The sequence below is a fragment of the Engystomops pustulosus genome, chromosome 2 (assembly GCF_040894005.1).
Source record: "Engystomops pustulosus chromosome 2, aEngPut4.maternal, whole genome shotgun sequence".
NCBI lineage: Eukaryota > Metazoa > Chordata > Amphibia > Anura > Leptodactylidae > Engystomops > Engystomops pustulosus.
Window position 1 is genome coordinate 249,326,007 of NC_092412.1, and position 13,592 is coordinate 249,339,598.

At 45.4% G+C, this 13,592-nt stretch overlaps 1 protein-coding gene across 2 annotated transcripts in view; it reads left to right on the forward strand.

Annotated features, from left to right (window-relative positions):
• The window catches only part of B3GALT5 (beta-1,3-galactosyltransferase 5), a 50,497-nt gene extending 39,459 nt beyond the window's left edge, over nt 1-11,038 (forward strand). For both annotated transcript variants that reach the window (XM_072138787.1, XM_072138786.1), the window contains one exon: nt 9,027-11,038. In XM_072138787.1, the coding sequence (XP_071994888.1) occupies nt 9,027-9,986 (960 nt within the window). In that variant the 3' untranslated portion in view covers nt 9,987-11,038. The remainder of the gene's footprint in view (nt 1-9,026) is intronic.
• Nucleotides 11,039-13,592: the final 2,554 nt, after the last annotated feature.

A 13,592-nucleotide genomic window follows, 5' to 3' on the forward strand; every position in this document is an offset into this window, starting at 1 on the left:
GCTCTGCAGGCAGCCTGTCGTGCGAGGCCTGCTGGTGTTGGCGCAGGCCACCAGACGGACACGGCAGGTCTTCCTCATCCTCCTCATCATCGCCATCATCCGCCTGGATCTGAAGCCCCTTCAGCTTTCTCAGCTGCTCCTGGCGCATGTCATCAAACCTGGCGTCGTTTTCAAGTTTTTCACGAAACGGACCGCTGTGCTCACGGATAAGATGACGCTTTTCCTGCAGAGCGGTGACCTCGGCTTTTAGTCTGTCTATGGTAGTAAGAAGATCAGACTTTTTCTTCTTAGTGGCCACCCCCGCTAGGGCCAAGGTCTCCCTTATCTCCTCCTGGAGCCTATTCATCGCCTTGCCAGCTTCCTCGTACTCACGGAGGTGCTCAGCAATCCGGGAGCCATAGATGGAAGCAGACTCCCGGGCCTTAAGATCACCCCATGCTTTTTGCACACCTCCGTGAGCACCCAGCTTTTCAGCTGAACCACCCAGCTTTCCCGCACAGTCACTCAGCTTTCCAGGAGGAGCACTCAGGCTGATGTTACTTGCCTTGATCTTCTGTGAACTGGAGACCTTGCGGCTTCCCTGGGTCTTGGGGGTGGCAGCCGAGGTCACATCGCTGCGTCCTTGGCTCCGGGCAGATCTTCTCACCCCTTCTGCTTTGGCCGGTAACTTGTTTCTCCTGCCCCCCGCCGGCCTGGTCCGGGAGACAGGAGCCTGGGACTTTCCTGCTTGATTCATCCCAGAAAACCCACTCCCTCCCTGGGGAGGAGAGAGCAGGCCTGGGTGGATGGAGATTGCTCCAGGTGGTGCAGGAGCTCAGCAGCACACAACCACACCCACAGCAGTTCACAGCAAAATGAGTCAGCACGAGCTATTCTGCTGCTGGTGCAGTCACTGTGTACATACATGACATTACTTATCCTGTACTGATCCTAAGTTACATCCTGTATTATACTCCAGAGCTGCGCTCACTATTCTGCTGCTGGTGCAGTCACTGTGTACATACATGACATTACTTATCCTGTACTGATCCTAAGTTACATCCTGTATTATACTCCAGAGCTGCGCTCACTATTCTGCTGCTGGTGCAGTCACTGTGTACATACATGACATTACTTATCCTGTACTGATCCTGAGTTACATCCTGTATTATACCCCAGAGCGCACTCACTATTCTGCTGCTGGAGTAGTCACTGTGTACATACATGACATTACTTATCCTGTACTGATCCTGAGTTACATCCTGTATTATACCCCAGAGCTGCACTCACTATTCTGCTGCTGGTGCAGTCACTGTGTACATACATGACATTACTTATCCTGTACTGATCCTGAGTTACATCCTGTATTATACTCCAGAGCTGCACTCACTATTCTGCTGCTGGTGCAGTCACTGTGTACATACATGACATTACTTATTCTGTACTGATCCTGGGTTACATCCTGTATTATACTGCAGAGCTGCACTCACTATTCTGCTGCTGGTGCAGTCACTGTGTACATACATGACATTACTTATCCTGTACTGATCCTGAGTTACATCCTGTATTATACCCCAGAGCTGCACTCACTATTCTGCTGCTGGTGCAGTCACTGTGTACATACATGACATTACTTATCCTGTACTGATCCTGAGTTACATCCTGTATTATACCCCAGAGCTGCACTCACTATTCTGCTGCTGGTGCAGTCACTGTGTACATACATGACATTACTTATCCTGTACTGATCCTGAGTTACATCCTGTATTATACCCCAGAGCTGCACTCACTATTCTGCTGCTGGTGCAGTCACTGTGTACATACATGACATTACTTATCCTGTACTGATCCTGAGTTACATCCTGTATTATACTCCAGAGCTGCACTCACTATTCTGCTGCTGGTGCAGTCACTGTGTACATACATGACATTACTTATCCTGTACTGATCCTGAGTTACATCCTGTATTATACCCCAGAGCTACACTCACTATTCTGCTGCTGGTGCAGTCACTGTGTACATACATGACATTACTTATCCTGTACTGATCCTGAGTTACATCCTGTATTATACCCCAGAGCTGCACTCACTATTCTGCTGCTGGTGCAGTCACTGTGTACATACATGACATTACTTATCCTGTACTGATCCTGAGTTACATCCTGTATTATACTCCAGAGCTGCACTCACTATTCTGCTGCTGGTGCAGTCACTGTGTACATACATGACATTACTTATCCTGTACTGATCCTGAGTTACATCCTGTATTATACCCCAGAGCTACACTCACTATTCTGCTGCTGGTGCAGTCACTGTGTACATACATGACATTACTTATCCTGTACTGATCCTGAGTTACATCCTGTATTATACCCCAGAGCTGCACTCACTATTCTGCTGCTGGTGCAGTCACTGTGTACATACATGACATTACTTATCCTGTACTGATCCGGAATTACATCCTGTATTATACTCCAGAGGATAACTCAGAATTAGTGCAGAAACAAGCAATACTGAATATTAGTGTATAATTGGGCACATTTCCCATGCTCTGGCTCTGGTATGAGAAACTTTTTCGCAAGGTTTGGGGGTGATGTTGTCTGTTCCCGGGTCACATGTCGCTGTCTCCTGATGACATAACTCTGCGCTGGATTAGAACATGATTAGTGTGGGTGTGAGGGGCCGCTGTGACTAACAATTAGTTCATTTTTAATTGCATGCCGATTAATTACTTGCCAAGATCCATTAACCTTCATGTGGACAATGCGTCTGGCAGAACGGTGACAACACTGCCCCCTATTGGAGAAAGCAGGAAGCAGCAGAACATATTTGGAACCTATATTACATTGCGGTGGAGATATTAGTACTTTTTTGTGCAGTCAGGTTGTTCATAGAAACCTTGGGTCACATTAGTGAGGTCTGCAGTATGTGCAGTGTCCTGTGTAGTGTGCAGGGGGCGCCAGATTCATAAAATTGTGACGCAGGGGTCTTCATGAATCTTCAGTGGGCACCATTATTTTTCGGTGCTGCAGAATTGTGTCTGGGTTGGCTCTGGGATTGCGCCTCCATCAATGTAAATGGAGTTGAGCTGCAATACCAGACACAGCCTGAGGGCAGCGGTGGCGCTCTCTTTGTAATAGAAGACGCTTCTGTGTGTACGTGATCCTCCGGGGAGTGTGACGATCACTGACACTGGATACATTTGTCCTTTTAACTTCTTCAGCGCCACAATAACTGAATTGTAAACAACAGTTAGTGTTATAATAGCTACTGTAATATATATATAATATAGAGTTCTCGTCTACTTGTGCGGCCGGGGTCGATTATATGGCTGGTAAAATGTTAATTTAGACATAGATTATTTTAGTATGAATTTCCTTGGATCTGCAGCCAGTGACCTCTAATAACCCTCATGTATCTTTCACTATTATTGTGCGATACATTTCCATAACAGATCATTATAACAGTATCAGGATTCTCTGCATAATCCCACAAGGAGGATTAAAGCAAGAACATGAATCAGAACCAACAATCCGGAACCGGGAGGATTATTGTATTTGTTTTATTCATTTTTTTTATTTACTTATCCAGTTCTTCTTCTTTTTCCACTTATTATTCCGCTTGTATATTCATTCATCCCGTAACTCATCATAATAATTAGTTATGGAAACTCTAAGTAACTATGATGTAGTACAGGTAGAGGGTAGATGCAGGTGACTGCAGATTTTATGTACAGGTTGTGGCGCAGGAAAATCCGCAGCTTAATGCAGTGAAATTAAAGTGAATGTGATTTGGAAAAATTGAAGTAGACGATGTGTTTTATTTCTGCCAAGAAATTGTTGCTCAGTTCAGAGAATAAAATATGAATCATGTCGCTATTGTGGGCCTCCTTGTAGATGTTTGAATGCATTTTTTTACATTGAAATCTATGGGCATGTGAGAATATGCATCAAATCTGCACAAATCTGTATGTACAGGTAGAGGGCAGTACAGGACATGTAGTACAGGTAGAGGGCAGTACAGTACATGTAGTACAGGTAGAGGGCAGTACAGGACATGTAGTACAGGTAGGGGGCAGTACAGTACATGTAATACAGGTAGAGGGCAGTACAGAACATGTGGTACAGGTAGAGGGCAGCACAGGACATGTAGTACAGGTAGAGGGCAGTACAGTACATGTAGTACAGGTAGAGGGCAGTACAATACATGTAGTACAGGTAGAGGGCAGTACAGCACATGTAGTACAGGTAGGGGGCAGTACAGGACATGTAGTACAGGTAGAGGGCAGTACAGGACATGTAATACAGGTAGAGGGCAGTACAGTACATGTAGTACAGGTAGAGTGCAGTACAGTACATGTAGTACAGGTAGAGGGCAGTACAGCACATCTAATACAGGTAGGGGGCAGTACAGGACATGTAGTACAGGTAGAGGGCAGTACAGGACATGTAATACAGGTAGAGGGCTGTACAGTACATGTAGTACAGGTAGAGGGCAGTACAGTACATGTAGTACAGGTAGAGAGCAGTACAGGACATGTAATACAGGTAGAGGGCAGTACAGGACATGAAGTACAGGTAGAGGGCAGTACAGGACATGTAGTACAGGTAGAGGGCAGTACAGTACATGTAGTACATGTAGAGAGCAGTACAGTAAATGTAGTACAGGTAGAGGGCAGTACAGTATATGTAGTACATGTAGAGAGCAGTACAGTACATGCAGTACAGGTAGAGGGCAGTACAATACATGTAGTACAGGTAGAGGGCAGTACAGGACATGTAGTACAGGTAGAGAGCAGTACAATACATGTAGTACAGGTAGAGGGCAGTACAGGACTTGTAGTACAGGTAGAGGGAAGTACAGGACATGAAGTACAGGTAGAGGGCAGTACAGGACATGTAGTACAGGTAGAGGGCAGTACAGTACATGTAGTACAGGTAGGGGGCAGTACAGTACATGTAGTACAGGTAGGGGGCAGTACAGGACATGTAGTACAGGTAGAGGGCAGTACAGGACATGTAGTACAGGTAGGGGGCAGTACAGGACATGTAGTACAAGTAGAGAGGAGTACAGTACATGTAGTACAGGTAGGGGGCAGTACAGTACATGTAATACAGGTAGAGGGCAGTACAGGACATGTAGTACAGGTAGGGGGCAGTACAGGACATGTAGTACAGGTAGAGGGCAGTACAGTACATGTAGTACAAGTAGAGAGGAGTACAGTACATGTAGTACAGGTAGAGGGCAGTACAATACATGTAGTACAGGTAGGGGGCAGTACAGTACATGTAATACAGGTAGAGGGCAGTACAGTACATGTAGTACAGGTAGAGGGCAGTACAATACATGTAGTACAGGTAGAGGGCAGTACAGCACATGTAGTACAGGTAGGGGGCAGTACAGGACATGTAGTACAGGTAGAGGGCAGTACAGTACATGTAGTACAGGTAGAGGGCAGTACAATACATGTAGTACAGGTAGAGGGCAGTACAGCACATGTAGTACAGGTAGGGGGCAGTACAGGACATGTAGTACAGGTAGAGGGCAGTACAGGACATGTAATACAGGTAGAGGGCAGTACAGTACATGTAGTACAGGTAGAGTGCAGTACAGTACATGTAGTACAGGTAGAGGGCAGTACAGCACATCTAATACAGGTAGGGGGCAGTACAGGACATGTAGTACAGGTAGAGGGCAGTACAGGACATGTAATACAGGTAGAGGGCTGTACAGTACATGTAGTACAGGTAGAGGGCAGTACAGTACATGTAGTACAGGTAGAGAGCAGTACAGGACATGTAATACAGGTAGAGGGCAGTACAGGACATGAAGTACAGGTAGAGGGCAGTACAGGACATGTAGTACAGGTAGAGGGCAGTACAGTACATGTAGTACATGTAGAGAGCAGTACAGTAAATGTAGTACAGGTAGAGGGCAGTACAGTATATGTAGTACATGTAGAGAGCAGTACAGTACATGCAGTACAGGTAGAGGGCAGTACAATACATGTAGTACAGGTAGAGGGCAGTACAGGACATGTAGTACAGGTAGAGAGCAGTACAATACATGTAGTACAGGTAGAGGGCAGTACAGGACTTGTAGTACAGGTAGAGGGAAGTACAGGACATGAAGTACAGGTAGAGGGCAGTACAGGACATGTAGTACAGGTAGAGGGCAGTACAGTACATGTAGTACAGGTAGGGGGCAGTACAGTACATGTAGTACAGGTAGGGGGCAGTACAGGACATGTAGTACAGGTAGAGGGCAGTACAGGACATGTAGTACAGGTAGGGGGCAGTACAGGACATGTAGTACAAGTAGAGAGGAGTACAGTACATGTAGTACAGGTAGGGGGCAGTACAGTACATGTAATACAGGTAGAGGGCAGTACAGGACATGTAGTACAGGTAGGGGGCAGTACAGGACATGTAGTACAGGTAGAGGGCAGTACAGTACATGTAGTACAAGTAGAGAGGAGTACAGTACATGTAGTACAGGTAGAGGGCAGTACAATACATGTAGTACAGGTAGGGGGCAGTACAGTACATGTAATACAGGTAGAGGGCAGTACAGAACATGTGGTACAGGTAGAGGGCAGCACAGGACATGTAGTACAGGTAGAGGGCAGTACAGTACATGTAGTACAGGTAGAGGGCAGTACAATACATGTAGTACAGGTAGAGGGCAGTACAGCACATGTAGTACAGGTAGGGGGCAGTACAGGACATGTAGTACAGGTAGAGGGCAGTACAGGACATGTAATACAGGTAGAGGGCAGTACAGTACATGTAGTACAGGTAGAGTGCAGTACAGTACATGTAGTACAGGTAGAGGGCAGTACAGCACATCTAATACAGGTAGGGGGCAGTACAGGACATGTAGTACAGGTAGAGGGCAGTACAGGACATGTAATACAGGTAGAGGGCTGTACAGTACATGTAGTACAGGTAGAGGGCAGTACAGTACATGTAGTACAGGTAGAGAGCAGTACAGGACATGTAATACAGGTAGAGGGCAGTACAGGACATGAAGTACAGGTAGAGGGCAGTACAGGACATGTAGTACAGGTAGAGGGCAGTACAGTACATGTAGTACATGTAGAGAGCAGTACAGTAAATGTAGTACAGGTAGAGGGCAGTACAGTATATGTAGTACATGTAGAGAGCAGTACAGTACATGCAGTACAGGTAGAGGGCAGTACAATACATGTAGTACAGGTAGAGGGCAGTACAGGACATGTAGTACAGGTAGAGAGCAGTACAATACATGTAGTACAGGTAGAGGGCAGTACAGGACTTGTAGTACAGGTAGAGGGAAGTACAGGACATGAAGTACAGGTAGAGGGCAGTACAGGACATGTAGTACAGGTAGAGGGCAGTACAGTACATGTAGTACAGGTAGGGGGCAGTACAGTACATGTAGTACAGGTAGGGGGCAGTACAGGACATGTAGTACAGGTAGAGGGCAGTACAGGACATGTAGTACAGGTAGGGGGCAGTACAGGACATGTAGTACAAGTAGAGAGGAGTACAGTACATGTAGTACAGGTAGGGGGCAGTACAGTACATGTAATACAGGTAGAGGGCAGTACAGGACATGTAGTACAGGTAGGGGGCAGTACAGGACATGTAGTACAGGTAGAGGGCAGTACAGTACATGTAGTACAAGTAGAGAGGAGTACAGTACATGTAGTACAGGTAGAGGGCAGTACAATGCATGTAGTACAGGTAGAGGGCAGTACAGGACTTGTAGTACAGGTAGAGGGCAGTACAGGACATGTAGTACAGGTAGAGAGCAGTACAGGACATGTAGTACAGGTAGAGGGCAGTACAATACACGTAGTACAGGTAGAGAGCAGTGCAGTACATGTAATACAGGCAGAGGGCAGTACAGTACATGTGGTACAGGTAGAGAGCTGTACAGTACATGTGGTACAGGTAGAGGGCAGTACAGGACATGTAGTACAGGTAGAGGGCAGTTCAGGACTTGTAGTACAGGTAGAGGGCAGTACAGGACATGTAGTACAGGTAGAGAGCAGTACAGGACATGCAGTACAGGTAGAGAGCAGTACAATACATGTAGTACAGGTAGAGGGCAGTACAGGACTTGTAGTACAGGTAGAGGGCAGTACGGGACATGAAGTACAGGTAGAGGGCAGTACAGGACATGTAGTACAGGTAGGGGGCAGTACAGGACATGTAGTACAGGTAGAGGGCAGTACAGTACATGTAGTACATGTAGAGAGCAGTGCAGTACATGTAGTACAGGTAGAGGGCAGTACAGTACATGTAGAACATGTAGAGAGCAGTACAGTACAGGTAGAGGGCAGTACAGTACATGTAGTACAGGTAGGGGGCAGTACAGTACATGTTGTACAGTTAGAGGGCAGTACAGTACATGTAGTACAAGTAGAGGGCAGTACAGAACATGTAGTACAGGTAGATGGCAGTACAGTACATGTAGTACAGGTAGAGGGCAGTACAATACATGTAGTACAGGTAGAGGGCAGTACAGTACATGTTGTACAGTTAGAGGGCAGTACAGTACATGTAGTACAAGTAGAGGGCAGTGCAGGACATGTAGTACAGGTAGGGGGAAGTACAGGACATGTAGTACAGATAGAGAGCAGTACAGTACAGGTAGTACAGGTAGAGGGCAGTGCAGGACATGTAATACAGGTATTGGGCAGTGCAGTACATGTAGTACAGGTAGGGGACAGTACAGTACATGTAGTACAGGTAGTTGGCAGTACATGTAGTACAGGTAGAGAGCAGTACAGGACATGTAGTACAGGTAGGGGGCAGTACAGTACATGTAGTACAGGTAGAGGGCAGTACAGTACATGTAATACAGGTAGTGGGCAGTACAGTACATGTAGTACAGGTAGTGGGCAGTACAGTACATGTAGTACAGGTATAGGGCAGTACAATACATGTAATACAGGTAGAGGGCAGTACAGGACAGGGGGTATTGTTATGCCTTGATATCAAGGTCCATCATACATGCTTATTGAGACCATTGACCATATCTTTCTATTTTCATTGCAGATGACTCGTAAAAAGGTAATCTTCTTATCTTTGCTGATTATTCCTGTCATATTCCTGTTTGGGCTTTTCATCAAGGTGCAGGATCCAAAACTATGGTACATGTGTCCCGGCTGCATTGTCCGTCCAGTACATTACACATATGATTATAGTAAGAATGACTTCAGGATCCTTCCAAAAGTACACTGCGCAGAAGACCCTCCATTCCTGGTTCTTCTTGTTACTAACACCCATGACAGAAGGGAGGCTCGAGAAGCCATTCGGCAAACCTGGGGTAAGGAGAGAGTGATCCAAGGGCAGAAGGTGGTCACCTACTTTCTTCTTGGAATAAAAACAGATGGCAATGCCAAAGATGAGCAAGACCTGCTCCGAGAAAGTGATCTCCACAAAGACATCATCCAACAGGAGTTCCAGGATACGTATCATAACTTGACCATAAAAACTTTAATGGGCTTAGAGTGGATTACCCACTTTTGCCCCCAGGCCACTTATGCCATGAAGACAGACTCGGATATGTTTGTTAATCCGTTCTATCTGGTGGAACTTCTTCTGAAGAAAAATCAGACTTCTAACTTCTTCACTGGCTTCGTTAAACCCAATGATAGACCTATCCGCTACATCTTCAGCAAGTGGTACGTCAGTAAAGACGAGTACCAAGAACAGAATTACCCACCATTTTGTTCAGGGACAGGCTACGTTTTCTCAGTAGATGTGGCAAAGAAGATATACAACATATCTTCAACGGTTCCCTACTTCAAGCTGGAGGATGTCTACGTAGGTATGTGCCTTGACCGACTTAAAATCCCCTTGCAAGAACTTCATAGCAAGATAACTTTCCATCCCGACAGACCTCAATTCTCGGTATGTGCGTACCGAAATTTGGTAACGTCCCATCAGATCCCACCGCAACAAATTGTATTATATTGGGAAGCGATGGAGCGAACTGAAGATGAAAAGTGTTGACTGTCATCTTTTTTATTTTGCCCTATGGGTATTACCTGGGATTAAGAAATCGGACCTCAGTTTAGAACTTGATCTCAAGATGTGTTGTGCCTTTACTGGCTTCTTGAAATTGCACTACAGTCATCTCGTAAATTTTTTATAGGTGACTCCCAGGAGGACATCAAGGAGATTGGAGTATCTAGAAAGGACATCCTAATATTTTTATATTAACTATTCGTTATAAGGCCTTAATTCCACATGCCAAGTCCATCCTACACTGGGTGGAGTTTAATTGTCACATGACTGTATCGACTATCCACATGGTGTCCATTTAGGAAAATAGGATAAGAGGGTGGAGTCTAACAGAAATTGGTGAACAGAAATAGTTTTCTGTGTCATGTAGATAAAAGCCAATTGTCGCTACAAAATAGAAACGGCACTGAACAGAACGCACTACAACTGGAACTAGAAGCTTCTTATGGAATGGAGGACGTGTCCCTTCTTCTGCTTTCCGTCTGTGGTTTCAGGACCTTTGAGAGCCTTCAAAGGTCATGAGATGACTCTTGTGTATTCAGAGCAGGGACAGATGTAGGAGGATTTAATGGGGAAAGGCCCTTCTTAGTATAAAATTTGGTGGGGGGTCTTGGTGGCCAAGAAGGCTTAGGCCCTAGGCTACCACCCAAACCGTCTATATTATAATCTATTACTGGTAACAAGTGACGTCCGGTGGTCCAAGGAGCCCACGGAGCCCACGGAACCGGGTCCTGTGAGCCCCACACATTTATGGCTGAGCTGCCAGATATCAGGCGTATCGGGAATGGGGAGCCTGAGCAAAGGTTGGTACAATGGGCCCCTTTATTCATGCGTAAAGCACACGGTTACAGTGCAAATTTTCGTAAACGGCAATGGAAACTTTAGATGATGTCTACGATACTCTTCCCAGTAGTTGTGATCAGTTTTATGGTGGGGTATAGGGGCATTAGTTGTGCTTTGTCACATGGTACCAGCAGACGAGACAAAGGTAAAAAAAAAAAAGGTCAAAAGAGCACAAAACCGAGGAACAAGCAGCGTGATGACGGTTTCCAATTTTCTATATGACTTTTATTTTTATGTGTTCTCCTAACTGCTAAATATATGAAATGTCTAATAATCCATAAGATTTTATTAGATTTTTCAATCTCTCTGAAAACCCCTTGAAGCCTTATAACGTTTCACTCTGTTTCCAGTCCGATGGTTTAAAGGTCCTAGCTTTTTATTTTCTTGTGCTACAGTCTCTAAATCATTTTTGTACCCGCTTTTTTATGTTTGATGTGACAATTTTTTATGATTATGAGAAATGTATTATTTATAGTTATACTAATGGGTAAAAGGTAAAAAAAAAAGTTAAAAACATACACTTTTAATAGTTTGTAAATATTTTTTTCTTAGAATTTTTTAATAATTTAAGTTATTGTAATGTGTTGTTTTTTTTTTTACCAGGAAATCTTGATACGGTACATGGGGGATATGTGTATTTTTCCTTATTTGTACTAAACTTTTGATCCCCTTTCTCTACACAAAAGGGATAAAAAATCCTAAATGACTTGATTGTCGCTGTGCTCCTGATCGTTTTGGTGTCTGTTACTTAAAAATCGAACAATCTGTTCACAAGATAGAGCCATCGGAAGTTCAAACTAGAATCATCTCTTGTTAGCCAAGGGGGCGGTACAGCATGCTGAGTCACCCGCCCTAGAGAAAATAAAAGGTGGCCTCCCCCTGAGTATATTACACTAATTCACTGAAAGTTCCAGAGGTCATATCTTGTGAACGACAAGACGGATTTTGATAAAACAAACATCATAACGATCAGGAACACAGGGCCAATCACTTGAAGTGTATTCGGTACAGTGTTGGTTAATAAAGTGTTCAGCTGTGACATTTACCGTAGTTTTCAGACTATAAGGCGCACCGGATTATAAGACGCACCATCAATAAATGCCTGCTAAAACGTTTAGGTTCATATATAAGATGCACCTGATTATAAGGATGAATGACCAGCAGGTGGCAGACCTGTGCACAGTTCAAGGCAGCTTTTGTCTGTAAGTATGGTTCATATATAAGGCACACTGGACGTTAAGGCGCACCTTTGATTTCTAAGAAAATCAAAGGATTTTTGGTGCGCCTTATAGTCAGAAAAATACGGTATTAGGCCATTACACATCATTACATATTGTGAACAAAAAATATATTATTTGCTATGTATTATATTTACACTTAAAGAGGATTTCTATCTTAAAAACACCTAAAATCTGCGGAGGCACAACACTCAGGAACGAATAGGAGCTGAGCTGCAGTAACACAGCTTAGCCACTACACATAGAATGGAGCTGTTTTTCCTGGTATCTTTATGGCTATTCAGACACCACATGTAGTTGATATAAGGGGGTCCTGTGTTTGTGACTCCTGTCGATCTACTATTATTGGCCCAGCCCAAGGATAGTTCCATGGCATTAAGCTGGAAAAGCCCTTTTAACACTTGAGAGTATTATACATTACTATACGCACAGTGACTCTTAAGCACCCACACTCCAAAAATATATTGGAGATACTTTTTTTGTAATAGGATCTGGGCACACATACGGAAACGGGAATCATGAGTGAATGCACTGACGGACCCTCTGGGGCCAGGCCGGACATACTGGTGATATATTGTCTCTACAGATGAGCGTCTTCTACATAAATAAAATCATGATATTTTTTTATATATTATTGTCCTGTGGTTCTTATGATAAAACCAAAAAAATCGTGGTGGAAGGGTTTAACTATGGTGGAGCAGATATCATAGTCCTCATCATAGTCCATGTTCCATGTCCTCCTAACTTACTCCTTGTCAGGCTTGCGGGTTGTGGATCCACTGGACCACTGCAGACGATGACTCAAGCCACTACCTGGGACCGGAGTCTAAGTGGTACCCGGTTTTCACCAGAGCCCTCCGCAAAGCGGGTTAGACAAGCTGCGGCGTGGTACCACCAGGTCGTTCCTCAGGCGTGACTTGTCTGCAGTGGCGGCCAAGGTTGAGGTACAAGAACGGCAATCAATCTCGTCAAGGTCAAGGCAGGCGGCAGGGATGCAACGTCAGGGTTCAATCCGAGGTCAGCAACAGGAGGTCCAAGCAGGGGGTACGGGAACACAGAACAGCAGCACGGAGGAACACAGGTATACGGAAACACGGAGGAGCTCAGGTAACACAGGAACACGGAGGGAAACAGGAAGGCAGGAGACACAGGAACGCAGGAGACACAGGAACGCAGGAGACACAGGAACGCAGGCTAATCGCAGTAAAGCTTTCTCTCAGGCTGTGAGGCACAAAGATCTGGCAGGGCTTGCAGGAAGAGGCAGGCTTACATAGATTTGGGCAATATGGCCAGCGCCAATTAATGGCGTGCTGGCCCTTTAAATCTTGAGAAGGAGCCGCGCGCGTCCCCGACTGCTAGGACCGCGGAGGGAAGCGAGCCGGGAGCCGGGCCAGGTGAGACGCGCTGGCGGCGCGCTGGCGGGGGCTGGGCAGCACGGGTGAGCCCGCGACCCGCGATATGGGTCGCAGGACCACCCGTGACACTCCTCATGGACCTACTCATCATGGAAACC